The following is a 25,837-nucleotide window of genomic DNA, read 5'->3' as shown; positions in this document are numbered from 1 at the left end:
TGGACGAGTGGGCACTTAAATTAGGATTTCCCACATGTTGCACAGATGTCCCACCATTTTCTGCATTTGAGTTGGGAACTTATATCTTTTTTTGGGAACATAGATCTTGTTTCGGTTGAGCGGGGAACATAGAACCTTTTTTGGGGGGGGGTACAATAACATGGGGAGGACCCCCTCTCTCTCTCTCACCTTCTTCCAGGGAGACCTGGCTCCCAAGAAGCACACAGCGTTGTTGTTTCTGGTGGTCGTCTGCGATCCTCGTCGCTGCTGCCTCGGCTTCCCTCGCCTTGCACAGCTCTCTCTCCATCAGCTGCAGGCTCCTCTTCAGCTCCTCGATCTCGCTGTCTTTCCTGCACATCAGCTGCAGGCTCCTCTTCAGCTCCTCTATCTCGCTGTCCTTCCTGCACATCTCCAGACGCAGCACCACCGTCCCGTCGTCCACCAGCTTGCTGATCTCCGCCACGGCCGCCTTGGCCAGCACGTCCATGATGGCTGCGATCTGACTCTGAGAGCCGAAGGAGGGGAACGAAGACATCTTCTCGCGCCTACGACCCGGGGTGGGCTGCGGATTTTAAGCACTGCAGGTGAGGTGAGTTGTGTTTATCACTGCCTCGTTAATGTTGAAGGCTGCTCCAGATCAAGGAGACACGGACCACCACTTACAGCTAGGTTCTTTTTTAACTTGTTTATCCGGGAAAATGGAGTGGTGGAAGTGACGCAGTGGAGAGAACCGTAATTCTTCTAATAAACGTGAACGCAGTGGGGGTTTTAACCTCTTGAATCGAGACAGCGTCCTTGGGGGAGACGCGGGGAGAACTATTTATATTGGTGTGTAGAGGGGGTGGGGGGAGAGGGAGAGCCTGTCTCAAAAAAGGGCCAACAAACTATAGCCGGGGCACAGGGTCGAACTGGGAACCCTTCAGGAACCCTCCGTGTTCTAAGACAGCAACTCTACCCCTGAGCCATGCCACCCCTCGGGGTACCACCAGAGATAGAAATGCCATTAAATGGGGGCCGTAGCCTAATGCGTGTCAAACTGGGGGTCCTTGACATTAAAATGGTTGAGAATCACTGCCAGAGCTGTACAAATCTTCTCTTCTGGGGGCCCCTGGCATATCTTTTCAAATGTGGTTCCGCAGGCTAATAAGTTTCAATTTGGGTGTCCTTGAAGTGAAAAAGTTTGAGAACCACTGGTCTAATCCTAGCTTGTTTGTTAACTGTGGTTTCTGTCTCTCCAGCTCTTTGATGAGCAGAAAATACACTTTCAAGTAGGTGACAGCCAATCAGGAGAGTATCCTACACATTGATCAACTTAATTTTATTATTGTTCCAGTTCCAATTCAAATTGTCTTCTCATTCTTTGTGTCATCACAATTCCACTTGTTTAATCTGTTTCCTGTCTGAGTTCTCTATCCTAATTGGATAAAATTGGTGTCCTGAAAATTGAGAGACATGCACCTCCTGTTACTGAGCAAACAGAAATGAGTAGCTACTATCAGAATATAGAGCTGTTCATTTAAACCAAAGAGAATTACCTACTTTACCAAATTCAACACATTCACATGACACACATTCTATTTAGCATTTATTTTGTATTACAAATTCATTATTCATTCATTCATTCATTTGCACACATTTCCATATTTCATGTTTTGTAACGGTTTGATATTCCACATCCAGTTCCTGAGTTTTTTGTTGTTGTTGTTTGTTTGTTTGTTAAGGCTCTTGCATTTTTAGATGAGCTGGCAGCAGGTGTAGCTAGACTACACAATGCTAGTTACCTGAACTGTTATTGAAGTTGTCATTCAAGCGTAGGCTACAAAACAGAACATAGTTATACAAAAATAATTATGTAAAAAAAAAAAAAAAAAAAGACCCCCCCCCCAGAAAAGTAACTCATACTAAAAATATATTTTTTGAGTTTGTACAGCGGCTCTCTCCAGCTGTTTAGAACACATTCTTAATTATACTCTTAAAATCACACCATGGTATTAAACACAACACGCAATCTCCTTGTATGGGCCATTCTGTCCATGACATCAGCTGTGGTGAAGTTGGTCTCTTGAGGTTTTTTTTTTTAAGATTATTATTATTTATTTTTTTGTGGCTTTTATGCCTTTATTGATAGGACAGTAGACTGACAGGAAATGGGGGGAAAGATGGGAAGTGACACGCGGCAAAGGTCGTCCGGATCGGGAATCGAACCGGGGACGCCGCCAGGCATCCATACCTATGTGGCAATGCCTAAGTAGTACGCGCCTGGACCAGTAGGACAGCATGCGCCCCCTGAGTACTTTCTATGAGGTTAGTCTCGTGTGAGCTGTTGGTACCGCATACATAGGGACATACCGTATATATAGGGACATATAGGGACATAGGGACCTACACAGTACACACAAAGTCAAAATAGGAGCAGTTAGCAGTAGCACCGCTCAAAAAATGAAGCATTGCTCTCAATTAATCGTTGATATAAGACATATGACTGGAAAAGGCATTTTCTTTCCCCTGTCTTCATTGAACTTCGTGTCCACTGTATCTCTTCCTCTCTCTCTCTCGCCTCATGGTGGCCATGGCAACGGCTTCGTCAAAACACATGCTGGGGCCGTGTCTGGGCGTCGGCCCATCATCCCCATCCCTCCTCTTTTCACTCTCCTTCCCTCCTGCCTTAAGAGCCGGCCTCTCCTTTCTCCCTCTCATGCTCTCCTCGTGCCCCTCTCCGTACACTCCTTGTTCTCCCGTGCACACTTTGTCTTGTCCGCCTGTTCCCGCCTCGTCTGCGTCCCTCGCCTTGTGCTCCGCCACTGCAGCTCTCGACGAGGACTCCCTCTCTCTGTTTGCGTCCCACCTGTCCTGCTGCTGTCGAAGGCTCAGCGCCGTCAGCCTGCAGTGCTGTGGCTTGGGCGGCACGACGGGGACCGTTCTCGAATGGTAAACTTTACACGTTTGTTTGGAGATCATCAGTGTTCCGCCGACCCCTGCCTCAGAACGTGGCCTGCTCTCCATCTCTTCATCCTCGCTTTTACCCTCCCCCGGGACACCAGTGCCCTCGGTGTTGACCTCGCTCTGTGTTTTCTCTTTTTCACCCACGACCATCAGTGCTTGAGGTTGCTCCTCGTTCGTCGCCTTCTGTTCACTCTGTATTTCTTGTTCGCTTGAATTCCCGTCATCCTCGTCTTGCTCGTGCTTCTGCGGCATTTCCTCTTCCTGTGTGGCGTACGTCTCTGGTGGCAAGTCAATCCCTCTCTCTACCAGTGGTGAGTCGATCTCTTTACTCTGTACATCTGGCACCGTCTCTTGGTCCTCCGAGGGCAGCCCTTCCACCAAAGACAGATCCGTACCTTCCTCCATGACCATGTCTGTGGTGACTTCGGCTTTGAAGGGTTCTACGTCATCCTTTTCTTTCCTCTCTTCTTCTGAAACTGTTGTCCCTTTGCCGGCCTCCTGGACCACCTCTTCATGTTCTTGTCCTGTCTGCTCATCTCCCTCTTTGACATTGCACACGTCTTCTCCTGTATCCTTTTCCTCACCATGCTTACTTTTGTCATATTCTTCACATATAATGTCCTCACTCTCGCTCCAGATGTCATGATTTCCAAGAGCATCATCTCCCTCCAGCTTCTCCTCATCACTTTCTGTTATTTTCAAATCTGAACTTTGGCTGCCTTTTCTTAAAACCAAACTAATCTCCTGTTCTTCTTGTGCCTGATTTTGTACCATATTCATCCCTTCTACTGTATTGATCCCCTCTTCTACCGTATTCCCCTCTCGCTCCCTCACTTCTTCCCTGTCTGTAGTAACATCAATTTTGTGAAGCTCTGGCACGCTTTCAGAGGAATCTTCCAAAATCTCTGCGGACAAATCTACAGTTTCCTCCTGCATAGAATAAGAAACCGTCTCAGAGATTGGATGTGAGTTCAGTGCCATGTTTTGGGCCTCATCTATAATTTGCATGCATGCCAAATTGTTTGTTTCATCATTGTCCTCAGTCCTTGGTGTGGGAAACCCCTCATGGCAGGCAGCTAAAGACTCTGAAGTGAAGGGTTTGTCACATGGAGCTCCAGACTCTTCTGTGACGCCTGTGTCAACTAAATGATGGATTTCTTCTGTTGCAGTACTGTAGGTGAAAGATAGAAAATGACAGTTCATATGTCTGTCTGTATTATACTCATCATTAGAGTTTAAAGTATATTATGAATGAAGTACATTAGAGTCTAATGTACTTCATTCATATAACATTTTGTGTTTTAGTTTGGTTTTCAAATAGACTTTTATATTTAAACCAAAATGATACTTTGTTTAGGACTATATTGCTTACCGAAAGTAATACATTTGAAAGCATTTTACGTTTGAAAGGAAAAATAAAAATCTGATCCAAAACAAAACTATATGATATTTCTTAATCATTTCACCCAAAACGTTTTATGACTATTAACACTGTCTGTTAGCTATGTAACATAAGAGGATTAAATAGGATTAAACCTGATGTAGACAACAAAAAAGTCAGTAAGTAACATAGGCCAAGACATGCTCTATTTCGATCTAAATCACAGGCCATTATACTAAAAGGGGTGGGAACAGCATGGTCCTTTTCAATTAGGAGATATAAGAGGATATTTTACCAGAGGTGGCCAGTGTCATGAGGAGCTGACTTAGGCAAAAATAAATTATCCTAAAAGAATTACTTAGGCCATAAGTTTAAAGAAGGTGGCAAAATGAGTTATACTCAAGTATGAATTAGACCGGTACATGCCATTTACCGAAACATGTGGATTGGCTGATTCCTTTGTTCTCATAAACAATCTCTTGAATTTAAATGCATTGATCTGGTGCTGGTCAAGACTTTTTGTCTTAAGCAGACAAAAACGATATGTGAAAAACGATTAACTTATATAGTTCTTACTTTTGTATCAGCATTTCTGATTCTGGATCTTCCTCCTCCTCCTCCAAATCATCACCCCCCTTCAGTTGGCTCCTCTGCTCTGGTTCCTCCTGGTCGTTTAGCTCCCCCTGCTCCATCCTCTCAACGTTCAGTTCATTATGTGTGGCACATTCACTGTCCAGTGGTGTGGGCTCAGAGCTTTGAGACTCACCAACATGAATGGTGTTCACAATAACACTCTGTGGTTCCAGAGCTGTCTGTGGGGGTGAGGAGGGGTCTTCTCCATTGGCACCTGGCGCAGACCATGTCAGATTAGAGAGCAGAGAGTAATTAGCAGGGAGAGATTTATAGAACATGTCATCCTCATCGTCATCGTCATCATCATCCTCCTCTTCCTCATCGTCGTCTTCAGAGGACATTGCGACTGGGAAGAAGGGCGGAGACATGAAAGGCAGGCTGAGGGACTTCGTATGACGGTGGCAGGCGTCGGCGGACAGTGGCCTGTGCGAGCGCACCGGGGTCGGTATCTGTGCCTCTATTTGCGGGGCTGTTTCAGCCCTCGGCCGCTGGGCTGTCTCTGTGGATGGAGGCGGCGGGGGTCTGGGAACCTCCATGAACTCATACTCATTTTCATAAAATGGAGCTTCAACAGAGAACTCATTTATCTGTGTAAAGAGGAGATGGACAGAGACAAGTTTATAGTTTATACTTTTTTTGGTTGCGTGTTCTGTGAAGTTACACGATACAGACTGCAATCTGCAATCTCACACACTCATACACCCACACTCTAACACGTACCTGGTTGGAGACGCTGCAGTCCATATCATCCAGGAAGTTAAAGTTGTCCTGAACGTATCCTGACAGCTCCTGCACATCATCCTCGACCTCAGTAGAGTTGAGGATATGAGACAAATCGGACCCGCTGTCGTCGTCTCCACACACTCCGGCCTCCGAGACAGGGGATTCTGGACTCTCTGGAGCAGTTGCTATATGCTGGCAGGCTTTCATTTCTGAAAATGTTAGCCAGTCTAAGATTAGCAACACTTATATTACATGACATTATACTGCAAGCAAGAAGTGGATCACTGTCGTAGTGATGTAGCATTTATGATAAATGTGTTCATGGTTATGAAGAACGTGATGATCTAATTACCCATGTATTCATCGTCTTCTTCATCTTCAGTGTCTTCATCGTTGTCATCGTCATCATCGCCATTCTCTTCCATGCTGGAGTTGTGGTCCTCAGAACCTTGCTCTTTCTCTCTGCTGTCGGCTCCTTCTTCCTGCGGAGGCTCCGATAAACATTCTTCCCTTTCCACCTCCTCATCTCTCTTCTCTTTCACTCCTACCTCTGTCTCCTCAACACCCTTCACCTCCTCGTCTGCACTGCATTTCTCCTCCCTCCCCCTTTCCGTCTCCGCCTCCTCCTCCTCCTGTCTCACAGTTTGTCCATTCTGCTCGTCCCCTTTCATGTCCTCCACCTTGACATCGGCCCTTCCATCCTCCTTCCCCTGCTCCATTTCTCCCCCTGCGGCTTTCAGCTGTACCTTCACCCCTCCCTCCTTCCCGTCTGCCCTGTCCCCTCCTCTGTCCTTCTCCCTGCCATAGTGGATGACTGTCCCCCCACCCCCTTGCAGCATCATGGCCAGGTTGGAGGTGATGTGGAGCGGCACGGTAACGTACTGAGGTCCTGTGATGTGCATGGCCGCCCGCCGGCCCGTTTTAGACGACATTCCCGGGGACCTGGACTGGTGGGGCTGGCCCTCGGTCGCTCCCGTGGTCCCTGCTCCTTTGGGGTCGAGGAGGTTATACGTGCCCTGGGTACCAGAACCCCCACTCACCACGCCGGTGCCCCGGCGGTATGTCACAGCATACCCGCTGCCACCGAGACCCCCAGGAGTGACCTCCGAGCCCAGCTGGGGAGAGGGCACAGCCAGGGGTGACAGGTGGGTTGAGGGAGGACGCTGGGCAGGGTGTCTGGAACCTGGAATATATGATATGTGGGTTAGAACTGGATACTTCTACTGCTACTGTAACATCATCAACAACAAATAATAATAATAATAAAAGCTGGTTCTGACCATAATGGGAAACTATTTTATATTCTATTAAACCCAACTCATCTGGTAGCCTAATCTAAGTTCAAGTCAAACCTAAGTTAAACGTAGTCTAATTGTTAGAGACAAATCAAAAACCCATTTATATTGTTAAGTGGGTAGTTTGATACTTAATTCATATTCTAAAATGTAACTATCGGGAACAAAAACAGATTTAATTCCATAACAGTCAGCTACTATATTGTAACATTACTAATAGAATACATATACTCTAAAAGCCAAGTCAATTCTAAAGCTCTTTAGAGATAGTTTATTGAACAACCACCAGTACCGTCATCATTGGTACAGGACGGGGAGATCAGGCAGTCCATGCTCCTGGCTGGTCTCAAAGAAGTACTGCTTTTCTCTGAAATTAAGCCATAATATCCTATTAAAATCCTCAAGTAATTGTGGGCTCGCCTGAAAGGCGAGAACACTATGCTATCCTTATTATTTATATAGTGAGCATATTTCCGCCGCAGACAGTACAAAGGCAGGGCCCTTAGCCAATGAGGCGCAGTTGGTGGAAAGAATCTGGGAGTGGTGTTAGCTGGAGTATTGGTTGAGCTTCACATGACAGTTAGCACGCTACAGAATATAGTCACAAGCGAGCCCACACTGTTTCGTAGGAACAGTATTTCTAGTTATATCATATTTTTCCTCACTTTACTTTGTCATACTACAGTGTCACACAAAAGTAACAAATGTGCTCTACAAGCTCACAGTGTGTTGCATTGGCAATTTCTTCTATTTTCTCATTATTATGTGAAATTGAATAAGTGTATCTGTGGGTTTCATAAATATTGAACCAATACAATAATTACTTTGGAACACAGGTTATTTTGTCCATTTCCCGAAAAGCAGCGCTTTTGGACATAGACATATAAAGGTACATGCCTCCTCAGCTCTGGGGCGTTGGTAAAAGAGGACTGGCAAGAAGTGCGGAACTGTGGAACTGTGAAAGGCACTCTGCCCCCTGCAGTTGGAAAGAGGGAGTCCCGCATGGCCTACCGAGCATCCGTCCTTCAGAATTCCGGAAGCTTGCCAGTCCTCTTTTACCAGTCGCGCCAATGAACTGCAGCGGCGGAGGAGGTATCTAGCTTTTTATATCTGTGCTTTTGGATGGCAACGATTGATGCTTTATGGGCAGGTACAATTCCATTAGAACCACTAATTGATTAAGTTGAGGAGATGTACCTTTGGTTGAGTGCTTGTTCCTCCGTCGTTGGTCATGGAACCGTCCTCCGATGTTGAAGATGGACATCCACTTCCTCCCTTTGAGGGACCCTTTCCTCCTGGAGAACATAATACACGTCATGCAATGCATTGACGTCATGCAATGCATTCATGTACCTAAACAGTATAGTGTCTCGCTTCCTGGTGCTATTAAACCGTTAAGACCTGACGCCGATTCTACAAATGTCTTCTAACTCAGTAATTCTCAAATGGAGCAGCCAAATTAAAATATATTTGGCCGCGGGCCCCCATCTGAAAATGTTTTGTGCCAGGGTACTACCAGAAGAGAAGATTTGTGTTAGAAAATGCAATATATTCAAAAAAGGTTTCAAACACTTTTAAGTGACGCACAGTGAGCTTGTAGATCTGCTATGTTCTAAAATCTAAATTCTTAGAGTTCTCTGAAAAAACATATGTTGCTATGAATCTAAAATAAACCAGGATGAGTACTGGCTTGTAAATCTCACTCCCATCACTTACTTCTCAGTGTTTTCAATGATAGAATGGTAGGATCTCATAGCCAGGGGACCGTCACCAGGGCTGATGTTACCATAACTGTTGGTACACTGAACGGAAGCATGATGCCGGAGTAACGGCTCCTCCAGACTGGACACCGCTGTAGGGGATGGAGGGAGGGACTTCCGCCTTGCAGCTTGCACACCTGCTGCGCGAGGCAGGAGGAAGTTAGTTAGCTGCCTGTGTGTGTGTGTGTGTGTGTGTGTGCGTGCGTGCGTGCGTGCGTGCGTGCGTGCGTGTGCGCGCGTGTGTGTGCAGGGCTGTCACGATATGACATTTTACATGACGATTAATTGTCATTCAAATAATTGGCGATTAACGATTTAATTGTGTTTTTGTCCTTGATAATTACATTTCTGTTTGGCTTTTAGGCTTTGAAGTTGCATATGGTAGATATGATACATAACCTAAATACACAAATACATTACTGACATATTTGACAACTTACTACTTAAAAAGTAACATTGATAGTGGAAATAGCCGCTATTTCCACTATTTCTGAAATGTTTCAACATTCACGATTATGACGATTATAACAAAATAATTGCGATAATGTCAAATAATCACGATTAGACTATTATGTAATAATTGTGACAGCCCTATGTGTGTGTGTGTGTGTGTGTGTGTGTGTGCGGGTGTGTGTGACCGAGAATGTGGGGATTAATTACCTTGTTCAGGGAACAGCTGTGGCCCGTGGGTGAGGATAAACTCGACCACAATAGACTGGACCCTCACCTCCATGAAGGCTGCTGTACCGTTGAACCCCGAGGTCTCAATGTCCTTGGACCTTCATGTATGGGAAGGAAGGGGGGAAGGAAGGAACGGGGGAAGGAGGGAAGGAGGGAGGGAAGAATGGAAAGGAGGGAGGGGTAAAAAATTGGGTTTATGTCTGTTTATTTCATACATACATGATGACTAGGGCTGTCACGATATGCCATTTTACATGATGATTAATTGTCACTCAAATAATTGGCGATTAACGATTTAATTGTGTTTTTGTCGTTGATAATTACATTTCTGTTTGGCTTTTAGGCTTTGAAGTTGTACATGGTAGATAAGACACATAACCTAAATATACAAAGAAATTACTGACATATTTGACAACATACTACTTAAAAAATAACTTTGATATAGCCGATCTACAAGCTCACAACGTGTCGCGATGCGACGCGTTGTGAGCTTGTAGATCTGCTATTTCCACTATTTCGGACATTTTTCAACATTCACGATTATGACGATTATGACAAAATAATTGCGATAATGTCAAATAATCACGATTAGACGATTATGTAATAATTGTGACAGCCCTATACATGACTTTAACACAGCATCAGTATCATCTTGTATACAGGTAGCTTAGTCGGTAGAGCACTCTTCTTCCGACCTCAAGGTCATGCGTTCGATCCCGGGCGCTTCAACTCAGCCTATGCATGGGTAGCAAGGCTTGGGTGCAGCAAGTCAATGTTTGGTAAGTACTGGGAGCTGATGGTTTGGTAGGTGTTGCGCACCACCTCAGCGATCCATCTCCCACTGGTATAGTGCATTGCGAAACCGGGATAGACTCCCTCACTTTGGCTGATACCGACAATAAGCCTCTCCGATCTACTATTTAAGGCAGGTTCTCATCAGCATCCTTGCTATGCCTCAAACCTATAGGTTTCTCTAATTAAACGTAATTTAAGTTGGAATGTAGACATGAAAATCCAACAGTTATATGACAGAGTACATAGTGTAGCCTACTCATTTCATGGGAGGTGTCAGAGTGAAGAGAACAAGCCATTTTCATCATCTTGCTCAAGGATGCTTCAAGGTACACTGCAAGATTCTGACTGTCTATTTAAATTATACTTCATAAACTGTCCTGACAAAGAGAAGTAATTGCAATGATCTCCAGCCTACAATAAAGATGGCTGTCCATTTAGTGTCCAATCTGCCATCTGCTTCAAATAACCTTATCGACATATTGTCAATGGCCTGTGTTCTACCCATATCCCCCAGGATTGAAAGTGGAAGAGTAGCGAGACCACATCCAACCACTGCTATTTATATGAACAAACTACTATACAGATTGGTTAAAATAATGTTTAATTCAATCCCGCAATTTAAGCACTCCGAGTTAAATGAACTCTCTGGGTTTTACTTTAAGTAGGCATAAAACACGTGCCCCACCTATCCATGTATTTAACAGACATGAACCCACCTGAGTAGATTGGGGGCCCAGACAATGGCTAGGTTCCTGGCATGCATGTTGGTCTCTGAGGAATAGGAAGCCATCTTGACGAGGTGACACATCAGAAACTCCAGTGTCCTGAAAGAAACCAGGTATAGTGTTGCTTTAAAAATAAGAAATACAAATGCAAAGAGTTCAAATGACTGACCTAATATACCGGTAGTTGCTCAGAGGAGGGCAGGGAAACCAAACAAATAGGCCTCAGAACAAATACTGTGAAAATGTAGTCAGTTTCATCCAGGTGCACCCGTATGACTTAACAACGTGAAAGTGTCGATATGCTGGGGCAAACATATTGCCAAAATAGCAGATCTACAAGCTCACTCACTACACATTGCTGTCATTGTCATTGTAGCTTGTAGATTGGATATGTTCGATAGATATTAGTGTAGTCCTGGGTGACTCCGGTCAATTACATAGGGTTTAAGAGTGATTAATAAGACATAGCACTATTTAGGGAGTCTGGTGCAACGCACAGGTTCTGGACCTGGTGAGAGCAGGAGAGGACCTGGTGAGACGTAGGAGGAGCCCGGCCAGGAGTCAACCCATAGAGCCTAGTTCTTCCACGCGCCAGAGTGGCCGCTGCCCCCAATCCCGGCAGAGTAGTTCCGGTGCAGCGCATTGAGTGACCCTGGTCTTTCCCTAATAGGACTGATCGTAGATAGCTACTGGGACGTAAGTCGGGACTTGATCAACCCTGGCTGGGTCACCTGGGCGAGGGTGTATGATGTTGCGAGACCCGAAACACCCGTCGACCTTAGGCTACAGGGTTAGGGTTTTTTTTTTTCATTAGGGATTCAATTCTCACCAGTTAAATTGACTCTCAAGATTTGGAAGTGTCGTGTTAGTTGTATTACCTGTAATGGGGTAGTGGGAGCTCTTTAAGCACATCTTTGATTTTTACTAGACGTTCTTCCTCCAGCTGAATGGCCACAGCCTCCTGTAGTAACAAAACCATGCATGTGGGGTTTAGGTAAACAAGGCTAAAGGCCTGTAGTAACAACATGCATGTGGGGTTTAGGTAAACAAGGCTAAAGGCCTGTAGTAACAACATGCATGTGGGGTTTAGGTAAACAAGGCTAAAGGCCTGTAGTAACAACATGCATGTGGACAGCCTAAAAGGCCCTTGCCCCTTGCACACAGAGTCTGGTGGTGTGATTCTTTATTGGTCAATGAGTTTTTCTTACGAAAAGTTATTTGGGCAAGTTGCTTGTAAAAGCCCTGCCCCTAGGCCCTAGAGGCTTTAATTAGGAAAGGCCACTGGGTCACCAAATCCGCATTGTTCATCCTGCAATCTGCCTTTTAGATTATGAGATATCTTAATATTATGAGTGTGCAAAGTTGACATTTTGGCCTGAGGGTGGTACAAGAAGAAAGGTCATGCACATAGTCAAGAGCTGTTCCTCCAGGGGGCATGAATGTACTTTGCAAGTTCATCTACCCATTATAATTTGAGATGTCTTGGGGCCACCAAAATCTGTAGGGCAGGGGTGGGCAACTTTGATGATGGCGAGGGCCACTATATTTCCACCTTCACTCTAGAGGGCCACATTGCATATTGCTGTGTCCTACGTCATTCTAGAATCTCATACAAAAGAAGCAAAAATAGCCGATCTACAAGCTCAAAACGCATTTGAATTGGATCCTGATTTGTTTTTGTTCTTTTTTAATTGGAATCCTGAAATGTAACATTTATTTGATTTTCAATTTTGATTTCAAACGCATTTAGTTATATACTCATGTTAACTTTATGAACTTAAATACAAATACATTGGACATAAAAAATAATAATAATAATACTAGTCATTAAGCTGACAGGTCATGTTTGGAATTGTAACAGCTGAAATCAGTAATATATCAGTATTCCGGTATTAATCTACGGGCCGCATTAAGTGAAGGTGAGGGCCGCATGTGGCCCCCGGGCCGCCAGTTGCCCATGTGTGCTGTAGGGTCATTGTTGGGCACATTATGTTTCATGGAAATCTGCCCATATTGCGCCTGCGCGTGTTAAATATATTCGTTTTTGCAATGCAGAGCAGATTGTTAAAACTGTTATGATAAAACAACAAATAGCTAAATACACTATCTACAAGCTCACAACACAAGTTGTGATGCGACTGTGAGCTTTTGCTGTTTTTGAACATCTTGAAAGTAGCCTATTATCTTCCCCTAATGAAATGTCCATAATAGGGGTGCCATGTTGGTGTGACTTTGATTACATATTAGAAAAGATTGAAAGAGTTACTCACAGCAAACTTGTCATAGAGCTGATATGTAAGCAAAGGGTTGGGCAGCTCTCTGAAGTAGGCCTTGCACAGAGAACTAACACAGTGGATGTCCTGCAGGTACAAGTCCTTGTGGAGATCTGGGCTTGAGTCACTGTCAAACTCACTCCTAGATAGGCAGACAAGCTCATGGTTAAAAACACACGCACACGCACACCCACACAATGCATGCAAGACTAGAATTTCTTTTTTTAAATAGAGGATACCCAAAAAATATCCGTCTGTGAACCAGGCTCAACAGATTCCAAGGAACGATTTGCTAACAAAACATAAAAAAGGTGTGAAGCCTCCATGTGTTTTGTGTCACATTTCAAATCAAACAAATAATACTAAAACATTGACCTATGTTACAGATGGAAACTGTGCTCCATAACATAACGACTGAGAGACAAATTGGTTCACTCAACATTTAGTCCTGACTGTTTCACCTGGCTGTCCCTCAAGGGCAGCTATAGATTTGGACGTTGTGCACGATGCCACAATAGCACCAATTACAAATTGTTCTCCTGTCATTTGACAGGATCCGTTATCCTACATCGGCCAAACAAAAACATGCCTAAAATTGAGGATCTCTGAACAAAAACATTGGAAACATTGAATATGAATATGCCATGGCTAAACACTACTTTGAGGCAAATTATGGTTCACCCCCATCTCTGCGCTTTGTTTTGTAGGGGTCGAACAAGTTACTATACGCCTAGAGGGGGTAACCTCACCAAATTGTTATCTCAGAGAGAAATGTTTTAGATCTATCAACTCCATGCAACCACAGAGCTTGAATGATGACTTTTCCTACAAACCTTTCTTATAAACAAGGAATTTGCACTGTTAATCCTACTGGAGTTTCTGAGGTCTACTTTTAGTTGTTTCAGCTGTGTTTTGAGTCCCTGATGTGGTCATTCTGTGCCATTTAGATTTCAACCATGATTGTATAATGTGATTATAAGAAAGACAATTAATGTATGGGATTTCTTCATGATCTGTGAATTGTTGCAAGAACCTCCACCCCCACACAGTTGGGGGTGATTACATGTAGGTTTAAAAGAGGGCCCTACACCCCCATTATCACTTTTTAATCTGCTCTGAGGAAAGGTTGAGTGCCGAAACAAGTTCTCTTCAATGAGAAATTGCATCTGAGCCAATCTTGCATCATTTGTTTTGGAGTGCCGCCTTTTCCACTCGGTAGTATCTTATTTAAATAAATATTTGTAATGTAGTGGAATAGAACAATATAAAACAATGTAATAATAAATAGCATACTACTGTTGCATACACACATCATACCTTAATTTCTGTATGTTGGATGACACCCCAGACAACCTATATATTCCATCCACAACTCCATGCTCTTCAATAAACTCACTACAGCTCCGCAGAACCGGTGGAACTGAGGAAGAAGCAAAATGTATTTAGTCAGGGACAGACTGGACCAGGTGAGACCAGCATCAGAAAATAATGTACAGCATCATTATGGAATGCAAGCCCTTGACTTACTCTCTTGACTGCAAGCAGTCAGATGCTCCAGCAGATCACAACCAAACACCTTCTCCTTGTTCGCCCCTTTCTTACGGCCTCTCCGCATCTTGTTCCCTTCGACAGAGCACAGCTCACATCCAGACTGGGCCTGTTCTGTTCAGAAGTGGTGCTAGTATGTTTGTTGGCCGTATTGTGGTAGTGCAGTGTCAGGGCATACTGCCACTGGTGTCTTGCAGACAACCCTGCGAAAGAAAGCAGTTAAGTTCACGTGTACACCAACTTCACAACAGTCTCAGCAGTTAATCCAAAATGAAGTGCTGTGCTCAGAATCCACTGCATACTGTATGTGTCACTCTACACTTCCCCCCATGCCCTCGTTTTATTTTCAATAATCAGGCCACACCCTTACCCTTGTAGTTCTCCTATTTTACTGGTGTAATTATTGAATCTTATCAACTCAGTCATTGCCGTGTTTGCTTCTGAACTGGTGGTACCTTACACCTCAGCTCAGGCCTTGTGCCTGTAGTGTAGACCCTATAAGCTACTGTTGCTCACCTCTCTTGCTTGCCTGCCTGTCACGGCCATTGTAGGTTTTCTCACAGTTTAGCGGAAGTCAAGTATTCTCTCTACGCCTGTGACTCCAAGCCTTGAAGATACATAGTCTCATCTGTGGAGGTACAGCCTACCCCACCTATCCATTTCTTTGACACCTGCATCTACATCCTTCAGTCAGCCATCCCTCATTCTCTACCTCGTGGTAGTGATGGTTCGACATGGAAATATAAGAACAATTAGCTTTTAAAAAAAGAGAATGCGAATGTTCCTACCTTCACTCTGTGCACCGGGACACAAGCAGCAGCAGAAAATGGTGACGCAAGAAACCACTAAACTTCCCCTGTTGACTTCCTGAGTGTCTCTCTTGCTGTGTTTTCTCTTTTTCTGTGTGGCTCATATTGCTGCATATATTGAACTGCAGAATCAGTTATATTAATCCATGTCTGCCTGTGTGAGACTGGGTATATATATATATATATATATATATATATATATATATATATATATATATATATATATATATATATATATATATATATAGGCTATCTTTTTAAGGTTTTCTGGATTGTTCATAAACTTAAAGGTTATTTTAAGTGAGCCTATTTCCCATTCATCTTTCAGGTGCTATATAAATGAGTTATTATTACTTAGCTATAGGTTGGGGTCCTGTGGGTTGAAGTGGGGTAGCCTGATGCTGTGTAAATAATTATGAACAAATATGTGCTGTGTGTGCGTGCGTTCGTATTAACATGTGTATTAACAGTTTACTATGGGGTGTGTTTCCATTGTGGTCCTGTGTATTCAATTCATCAAGACATTTAAAGTCATACGATAATATACAAGACATATACAGGACAAGGTTCCGTTCACCTCCACCACCTGTTCTCTCCCCTCCAGATAGGATTTCATTCAGTTCACATGTGCTTTTGAACAGTTTGACAGGGAAAGGAGACGGTGCATATTCAGTGTTTGCAGATGTAGTAGGCCTAGTAGTAGTGAAACTCAATGCTGGGAAGCCAGGATATCAAGAGAGGGGCCACTGACCCCAATAATATCTGAGCATGTGCCTATAGTATATAGACCCTCAATGGGGGATAATGTCTTCTTGGTCCAGTGAGGGGCAGCAACGCACCACTGTAGCGCCTAGCCAGAAATACACATTGGTTCTCAAAGTGGGGTCCGGGGACCCACAGGGGTCCTTGAGGGAGTTCCAGGGGGTCCTCAGCTAAATGATAGTTAGGAACCAAATTGATACACTCTCCGAGTTAAATTAACATTGATTGTAATAGATTCCCAGAGATAGAAATGCCATTAAATAGGGGCTTATAATAATGTAATAATTGAAATGAATGGTTGGGAATCACTGCTAGAGCCGTAAACATATTTTTTCAAATAGAGCGTCAATCTCGGGATCCTTGACATGAAAAAGTGTTTTTAGTGTTTAATAATATGTATATATTTATATATTCGTTCACTCTCTTGTTGTACCTTGCTCTTAACTGTACTAGCTCTGTTCTTGTTTCTTTTATTTTTTTCTTCTTACTTCTCTGTAACTTTGTAAATACTGCTGTGCTGCCTCTGGGCAACTGATTTCCCCCCTTGGGATAATAAAGGTAGACCTATCTATCTATCTATCTAGCCCCCCCCCCCCTTTTATTATTCTTTTTTCTGCCTTTGTATTTGATGTTATGCTTTTGAAACTGATATTATCCTAGATAAAGTACTATGTTCTATCCGTCTGTCTTTCAATGTTATATGAGATACTTAAAGTGTGGTTCCTGTGGAAATAAGCCTCGGCTTTCTAGGATCTCCTTTTAGTTGACCTTGTACCAGTGATTTGTACTGTCATGAAACTGTACTTTTTTCTATTGCAAACTTCTAATAAATTCTTCAATCAATCAATCAAGAATACGAAGTAGCTCTGGACTTTGGTCATCGTGATCGTTTTGTGCTGCGGGTATTGTCCAACATTTACGGCATGCAACGTCACGTGTGCGTCGGAACTCGGAAGGAGAATTTCGTAGCGCCATACAAATTCAGTGGAAAAAACATCAGAGGCACTCACTCATCAACAACAGCTAATACGAAGCGCTATCTCCATCTTGACATAAGATATTTTTATTTCTGAGAGTTTGTTGTTGCGGTTATTATTATTATTATTATTATTAATCCAGCGAGTTTGAACAGACGCAACGATCAGATCACTGTATCAACTGTCAAGATGGAGAACGGCGGCTTCCAGACGCAGTTGGTGTCCATCATGGAGAGCCTGGCCAAGGCAGCCCTGGCGGAGATCAACAGACGCGTCGACGACAGTTGTGCCGTTCTGCGTCTGGAGATCACCGCGTCTCAACGAGACATCGATCTGCTAAAGAACAAGTGCGCGTCAATGGAGGGAGAGCTGAAGAGAACACGGATGAGGGCCAGGAGAAAGTGTAAGTTGAGCTATGAGCATGTTATTACTATTAGCATCCAGATGTTATGCATAACACCAGGAACGTTAGTTGTGTGTGTGTCGTGGTGGTATTAAGCTATGCAGTCACTTGGAACATTTTGTAATGTTGTTTTTTCCTGCAGGTTTTTATCCCCCAACAACAGTGGTACGATGTCCTCCGCTGGTCAAGGTAATGTTGAACCAGGAAGAGAGAGACCCCACGCCCCCGGCCTGGGACAGACCAATGGTGACTGCAGTAGAGATTATGCAACCCCCTCAGGTAATGCACGACCACCACCCTCCCCACAGCTAAAATATACATGACCTGTCACCTGAGTGACCATCTCCCACAGGTTCACAGATAGTCAAATTCTTAGTCTGTGGAGTGTAATTTGATTTCATTTGTACAGTGAAGTTTTTAGATTTAGATTAACACTGGGTATTTTGTGAAAATGTTTATTGCTATAAATTGGACTACCACCAACTTAAGCAACAGATTTATCATTTCAGCATAAATCGTAACCCTGTCGTTAACCTGCGGCTTGATGTACACCCCTGGACATGACACTAGTGTGTCGCAGGAACTGCCCCCCCAATCCAACCCTTGATGCTGAGTGCCAAGCAGGGAGGCCCTGTGTCTCATTTTTGAGCGGTACTAACAGCTCCTATACGTGGTTGTGCGTGTGTCTGTAGCCTTTTTCCTCAGCGTTTTGCCATAGTAAAATGTGTGTACGTAGCATCATGTTTGTCTAGTGATGTCATATGTTGTATGTCTGTAGCCTTTTTCCTCAGCGTTTTGCCATAGCAAAACGTGTGTGTAGCAGACGTTATGCAAGCACGACCACCGCTCACTTCACATTGGGTGTGATTTTTTATAGTCTTTGGTATGACCGGGCTGAGGGATTGAACCAGTGGTGTGTTCTACCGTGTTACTGTTACGCTATATATTCATAGTATAGCATGCAGAATGTTTTTGAAAAAAAGCACAGCCCTCTACTAACCATTTCATCCGTTGAAAACGTGCTTTCCATGACCACTCACATGTCGTGCAGGGAATGATTATCGTATCGCTCAGAAAAAACCTAGAACGCACCACCACCAGATTGAACCCCGACCTCTCAGTCTCAGGGCAGAGGACACTCTACCACAAGGCCACTGAGCTGGTTAACATACACACAAATAATGCAAATAAACACATTTTGACAAGCATAATGGCAAAAGGTGGGGTTACTTGTTCAATACCTTTTTTATAGTCTGCACTTGAGCGTATGGTTTAATACATGGTCCCCTGCTGCAGTGTGTAGACCTGGAACATGCTGGTGGAACTGGACCCATCGTAATCAAAGAGGAAACCGCAGAGGAGGATGTATGGAAGATCGACTCACACGACAACATAGGTGGGTGACAAAGCACGCGCTTCCATGAAGGGTCAATAAACATGATTTGTTCAAATCAAATGATTTAAATTCAGAAATAGAAATGTAATTTCAATAACATAAGGCCTATAAACACCACTGTTATGTGTAACTAAAAAGGCATGAAGAAAGTAATGCAATATGACTATCATTTTCCAGTATAAAGGAAGTTAAGGAACTACACATGCCAATATGTACAAACTTCTATTTGACACAAACACACACACACACACTCTATAATATCTACTGTACTTGCCTATGAACGCACCAACCAATTTTAGACATAGCTATGAATGTATGATTGAATGTTTTCTCATTTCTGTTTCTCTTTGTTTCTGAAGCTGGTGCGCCGCCGTGCTTTGAAGACACACATCCTGCCGGGGCCGACGTTTTTGCAGAGCACTACCCCTCAGCCGAAGAGCCTCCCAGCGCTGGACCGCAACTCTCCTCGGCAGAATGCCTCGACCCTTACCCAGAGCAGCGACTCGGTGCACTCCAGGACGATGGAGTGGAACTCATTGTGAAGCACGAGAAAGTGGAGGCGGAGCCAGACAAGGTCGACTCTGACCACACGTTTGTCGTGGAGGAAGCCGACAGGCAGCTGTGGTCCGCCGATCCTGGCAGAGATGCGGGTGAAGCAAACTTCCTGTACAGTACCGAACACTACCAACAAAGTTCCTCGCTCTTTGCTTGTCAAAGTGGCCTGCCTATGACTCACTCTATACCCGAAGATATAGGGCCGCCTCTTCATTCAGTGGGGAAATCGCTTTCACCCGCGGTCAATGCAGTACGGATGAAGAGGCGCGCCAGAACATTCGGTTATAAGAGACCACAGACAATACACGTACCTCAGGAGGGTCAAGGCACATTAACGCAGGTTAACTCTAGCACCAGTGCCAGTAGCTTGATCCCACAGTCAGTGCAACATCAGTACACAAACTCGGGCCCGGACATGAGAAATCAGAATGAGGGTTTGATGGTGCCAAACCTCTCGGCCTCACCGTACTCTGGCTATACTCGTGCTTTCAGCCTGGGCAGGCGGATGAGGACGCCGTGGAGATCGGGGCTGGGGGAGAAGAGATTCAGTTGTACGTACTGCACAAAGAGCTTCATGAGGTTCAGCCAGCTCAAGGAGCACCTGAGAAGCCACACAGGGGAGAAGCCCTTTAGCTGTTTGCAGTGTGGCAGGAGTTTCACCAAGCAGTGCAACCTCATAAGACACGCGGTGGTCCACAGCGGGGAAAAGCCCTATGAGTGCGCGCTGTGCGGCAAATGCTTCACCCAGCGATCCAGCCTGAAATCCCACCAGAAAACAGCACACTGAGCTAGTGAGCGTTCCGCAGCGTTAACCGTACGGTCACCGCGTAGCCAGACAATCACAGGTCTACTACTGACACATCTGATGACATCGAAATTCAATGTATCGGCTAAAACGATTTTAAAATGTGTATTTATTCATGAAATTCTTTTGAAAAATCATTGAATCTATTTTTAATTCAGGATTTCTTTTTTTTTACGTTTTGAAATAAATTATTACAAAACTAAATGTAGAAAACAAAAAATAAAGGGATATTTTACTTGTGACCCATATAAATGTGTCTGTTTGGGAAACGGTGCTCTACAATATGTGACACCTCCGAATGCAGAATGTGTGTAAAGGTGCAAGACATGTTACCTTTCGTCATTTCATTTCATGTTATCAGATGGACTGTACTGGGTTTCATACAGATTAATCATATTAATGTGAAGCTTAATTTATTTGTATTTATTTTTTAAATTCAAGAATAAAAGTAGTACAACATGCCTGGCCCAACTTTGCAGGGTAGGGTTACTATAAGAGTTAATGTTACACATTTTTTTTATGTTGATGCTGAAACAATATATTGTGCAGAAGTAGATAAAATGGGTGGAAACAATTCGGAAATGTAAAATAACTCCAAAAATGCAAAGTCTATTGGGCTGTTTCAAAGCACTGGGTGTTCTATCCTCTACATTGGGATTTAGATTTTCTCTGTCCAGACTTATGAACAAAAAGATTTCTGATCATCTGGCTATGCAAGATACACTGTTACGGTCAATGGGAGAAAACGGCAAATGTGTACATGGACTGGTGAGTGTTTGCATCAACCAAACGTGTGGCGTGTAATCTGTGTATGTCAACACGCACCCAGTCAGCAGTGTATGCATTGCTTCTTGTGCCACTTTGACCACATATACACATGTGCTACTCTTGTTAAAGGGATATTTCACTTTAAAAAAAAAAAGAAAAAAAAAAAAAAAAACATTTGGTCATTTTATCGTCTAATCAGGCTTTTATGAAAATCCTGAATATTTAGATATTTGATGTAAATGCCACCCATACACACCTTTTTACATTAATATTTGTAATAATTCTTTGGGAAAATGGAAACAATTAAATACAATAAAGAATTATTAAAAATAAATGAAAAAAGTTATCAAAAAACACGGACTGCTAACGTATTAGGAGGGTATTATGAGTCACCAGAAAAAAATAATGGGTGTTTTTAATTAATCTATCATGGTTAAAATGGAGTTTGAAGTTACAATCGCTGTGTTGGCCTGTCCTGATAACATTTACATCAAATATCTAAATATTGAATCAAGCAAATTAAAAACTGTTCAGGGTGTTCATAAAAGCCTGATTAGACAATAAAATGACCAAAAGTGTTCTTGAAAGTGAAATACACAACACAATCATAGAAGTTTAACTAATTGAATACAAACAACCATTATTATTTTTAATCGTGTTTTAAGTTTTTAATTTATTTTTTTGTTGTGGTATGGACTTGGTTACTGTGTACACAGTCTTCGGTAATATTTTATGGCCATGAATGAGGTTGTTGCTAACAATTACTCCTGTAGATGGTGCTGTTGTGACCTGACAGCCGTACAACGTTTGTATAAGATGAATCATCATTATAAGAATTATAAATGTGCCATGTGAGAAGAGTAAAGTGTCTATTTATTCTTACGGCGATGGAACCATGCCTAATTACTGTAATCAATAAATTAAACCGAATTGAAAACAACGTGCATTGTCATCAATAACACGAGTTGAGTAACAATTTTGTCCCTCGACGAGCGCCGTAGTCTGCATCACCTGACTCCGTACAGTTTCCTGTTTGTGTTGTTTACACGGAAACCTTAGCAGGAATGTCTTAAATAATGCATCAGTAAAACGCTCTCAGGTTCATCTTCGTAGAGTAGAATGTGGGTTTAAACCCGTGTCGGCTTGGGGAAACTTTCTTTTTCACAGAGACGGTGGAAGATGCTCGTCAAGGAGAACATGGCGGACTGTGTGGCTTTCCAGAGCAAGTTAACGTCCATCATGGACGTGGTGGTGAAGGCGGCGGTGGTGGAGATCACCAAGCTGTGGGACCAGGAGGTTACCGTCGTCACGCTGGAGGTGAAACGGAAAGAAAGCGAGATCGAAGCGTTGAAACGTAAACTGAAGTCCATGGAACACGAGCGGCAGCAGAGCGCCGCCGCCGCCGTGTCCAAAGAACAACCAAGTCTCTCCTCGTCCACATTTTCAACAAGACCACCAGATCAACCAAATAAGCTACTGCCCCCCACACCTGGTACGGTTTACTATGCTCCTTTAAACCAAGGGTCTTCAACAGGGGGTCCGCGACTCCTCAGTTACTACAGGGGGTCCTCCAAATCTTTGTGTGATAGAAAGAAAAAAAGAAAATCTCCCTTTTATTCTTAACCAAAGAACTTTAGCCAAAAATAGCAGATCTACGAGCTCACAACGCCTCTTGTGAGCTTGTAGATCGGATATTTTCGGCAAAGAGGTTTGTTGTAGAGGGGAAAAGTATTGACAGTTCATGTGGTTTAATATCTGAAAACACATGAATCCAAAATACCCTAATGATTGTGCTGGCAAACAATGAAACGATATGGAATCTTCGACAATGTTGTGGGGGTCCCTGCTTCATCTCTCTCTCAACTAAGGGGTCCTTGGCCTGAAAACGTTGAAGACCCCTGCTCTAAACTAAAGGAAACTGTAATAGTTTGCAAACTAGTATTCTAATGCGATCTAATAGCTCTCTATGAAAAAATACCCCAATGTAAACACGCCATGGTGCTTTCTTGGGTTTAAATCCTATGAGTAGACCATGTATCTGAACTGTACTGCCATGTGCTTTTCTTATGTGAACTGCTAATAAAGTATTCAATCAAGCATATTCATTTCATACTTATATACTTAGTTAATAATTAACAGCATTATTATGATCACGTTCACAAAACTCTTAACCCTCTTTTCCCATCGAGTTCTACGCAAATATGGCATATGCATAGTTATGTATGTACTGTATATTTATGTATGTATGTTCTCCGTGTTCCATGTTCCCCACTTACCTTAGATAAGCGGGGAACATAGAACCTGGGGAACCTGAGATGCGCTCCTGTTTTGCTTGCATCATACTGTGTTGAGTGTTGACATGAACCTGCTGTCTTCACAGGGTCTTTAATGGAATGTGTCCAAACCAAATCATCCGAGCAGAGTGCCAGAGAGAAGGCCGCTCCAGTGGATGGAAGTCCTTCCCTGCTTACAGCACAGAAGTGTGCAGTGCACAAGCAGTTCAGACGTGAACACAGTGAGGAGGACAGCGATGCTCATGAGTTCATAGTAAAACTGAAAGAAGAGGAGAAGGAAGAGGATGACGTCCAGATTGTCGAACAGCTGGAAGAACCCCAACCACACAACACTGAGGACGGACCGGACCAACGGGTGGCAGAGTTGAACCGACAGTCCTCCAGCGGCGCAGGGGAACGAGACAACCGCCACTGGACGTCGGTTTCCGTGGGAGACAGCGACGAGAGCGAGGACTCCGATTGCTTCTATGGACCCGAGCCGCCGTATTCACAAAACCTGGACAAGGAAATCCAGTTCATTCAAAATGCACTGGACCATTTTGAAGGCAATCCATCACAAATGGAGTATATCGACACACTGATGGGGGACGACGGGGCTGCACAAAACGCTGAGTGTGAACGGAGGGTGACTTCGGGACAGGCACAGCCGGGGCAAGGGCAGCCCATGGAGCAGATGGCTCACTCGCAAACCAGAGTAACTATCAGGTACCCGTCAGAGAGACGCATCCCAGGCGACGGCATATCGCCGCTACACGCCAACAGTACCCCCTTCCCCTTTCACATAAACAGGGACAACATGACACTGAAAACGCTGAAGGGCTCTCCCCGTGTCAGGGAGAGATGGTACATTTGCCCGTTCTGCGGCAAGAGCTTTGATCGCGTGAGCCACCTGGAGATCCACCAGCGCAGCCATACCGGAGAGAAGCCTTACTTGTGCAACACTTGCGGGAAGTGCTTTTCTCAGAGGAGCAACCTGCGCACACACCAGCGAACTCACAAAGACACTAACCCTATCTCTAACCCTTACCCTAAACCTAACCCCTATGGAAGTGTCGCCACTCCGACAATAAGAAGTCAATTTCGGAGTGGCGACATGTCGGAATGGAGAGCGACTCCCCACAAGGAGGCCGCGCCTCAACCTTTCACTTTAAATCAGGGGTCAACGTTTTCAGGCCAAGGACCCCTTATTCGAGAGAGAGATGAAGCAGTGACCCCTGCTTTAACTCTCAAATAACTGGAACGCACCTGAGTCGCGTTAGATTTGAACCACCATTATTTTATGCTTTAACTATTGAAAAATAGCAGATATACAAGCTCACAGCGCGGCACCGAGCTTGTAGATCTGCTATTTTTGAAAAATCATGAAATGTGTGCAAGTCTTTGACCCGACTTCTAAATCCTTCCTCTAAATCAGCTGTTCTCAAACTTTTTCATGTCAAGGACCCCCAAAATTACATTTATTCGGCCGCAGACCCCCATCTCAAAATATGTTGTTCCAGGGACCTCCCAGAAGCAGAGATTTGAGTTACAAAAGTCTGCTTTGAAAAATATATATAGAAAAATGTGCACACATTTTCACGATTTTTCAAAAATAGCAGATCTACAAGCTCGCAGCGTGGCACTCGGCCGCGCTGTGAGCTTGTATATCTGCTATTTTTCAATAGTTAAGCATTCAATAATTGTAGGCCTAAATGGGTTAAATGTTGAGATGTGCTGTATTTCCAAGTGGAATGAACTTGTGCATGTGCTGGCACACTGACGTGTGTAGGGCTTCATTTTGGAAAGTCTTTCATACCTTATGTTATACTGTATGTTGAAAATCTGGGGTTTTCTGTAAGGACCTTGACTGGTGTCATTATTAGAAATACAGACTTGCCTCTGGCTATTCTGCCAATCCCAGGATCGTTGACGGACCTGTATATTGAAAAAAGAACCGTCGGGAGATCTAACCAATATCAATAACCTCAGTCTGATATACCATATACTGTTAATCTGTTTTGATACTATGTGAACTTGAACTAGGCGTGAGACAAAGTAGCCTTTATTTACAACTCTTAACTGCACTGACCTCTATTGCTGTTGTTCATCAGTAGCCTGTGAATTGTCGCTATCATTTTCTGTCCATGGGGCTGGACTGGTACTTTTTTTTCTCAACTCGCAAGTCCCATTAACAACTAAGAAGTTAACTAGTTACACTAAAAGGTTGCTGGGTCAACTGATATTCGTCATTAACATTGATTTACGTTACCATCTTCTGTCAAAAGGTGATACTTAAATGTTATAAAGAAAAAAACTAAACAATGACTGGTAC

The 25,837-nt window shown here is 43.7% G+C and overlaps 3 protein-coding genes across 3 annotated transcripts; 2 read left to right on the top strand and 1 right to left on the bottom strand.

Moving 5' to 3' along the window:
- Window positions 1-4,896: 4,896 nt before the first annotated feature.
- On the bottom strand, window positions 4,897-14,841 carry LOC308284942 (uncharacterized protein; the record flags this gene model as incomplete). The annotated part of the gene is made up of 12 exons (XM_080725666.1): window positions 14,737-14,841; window positions 14,527-14,629; window positions 13,207-13,351; window positions 11,815-11,897; window positions 10,928-11,035; window positions 9,396-9,514; window positions 8,692-8,875; window positions 8,173-8,270; window positions 7,268-7,342; window positions 6,033-6,863; window positions 5,678-5,889; window positions 4,897-5,544 (listed from the first exon to the last, which is right to left on the bottom strand). The coding sequence occupies exons 1-12, from the start codon at window positions 14,822-14,824 to the stop codon at window positions 4,897-4,899; spliced, it is 2,694 nt and encodes an 897-aa protein (XP_080581792.1). The 5' UTR covers window positions 14,825-14,841.
- Window positions 14,842-17,494: 2,653 nt separating this feature from the next.
- Window positions 17,495-20,496, top strand: LOC308285473 (uncharacterized protein; the record flags this gene model as incomplete). Its single annotated transcript, XM_080726242.1, has 4 exons — window positions 17,495-17,708; window positions 17,851-17,987; window positions 19,005-19,104; window positions 19,464-20,496. The coding sequence occupies 4 exons, from the start codon at window positions 17,495-17,497 to the stop codon at window positions 20,444-20,446; spliced, it is 1,434 nt and encodes a 477-aa protein (XP_080582368.1). The 3' UTR covers window positions 20,447-20,496.
- Window positions 20,497-22,346: 1,850 nt separating this feature from the next.
- Window positions 22,347-24,760, top strand: LOC308284941 (uncharacterized protein; the record flags this gene model as incomplete). Its single annotated transcript, XM_080725665.1, has 2 exons — window positions 22,347-22,724; window positions 23,613-24,760. The coding sequence occupies exons 1-2, from the start codon at window positions 22,412-22,414 to the stop codon at window positions 24,758-24,760; spliced, it is 1,461 nt and encodes a 486-aa protein (XP_080581791.1). The 5' UTR covers window positions 22,347-22,411.
- Between the last annotated feature and the right edge of the window lie 1,077 nt (window positions 24,761-25,837).

Source organism: Nannobrachium achirus (assembly GCF_963921795.1).
Source record: "Nannobrachium achirus genome assembly, chromosome: 5".
NCBI lineage: Eukaryota > Metazoa > Chordata > Actinopteri > Myctophiformes > Myctophidae > Nannobrachium > Nannobrachium achirus.
The sequence above is the reverse complement of the archived record's forward strand: the minus strand, read 5'-3'. Positions and strand labels throughout refer to the sequence as shown.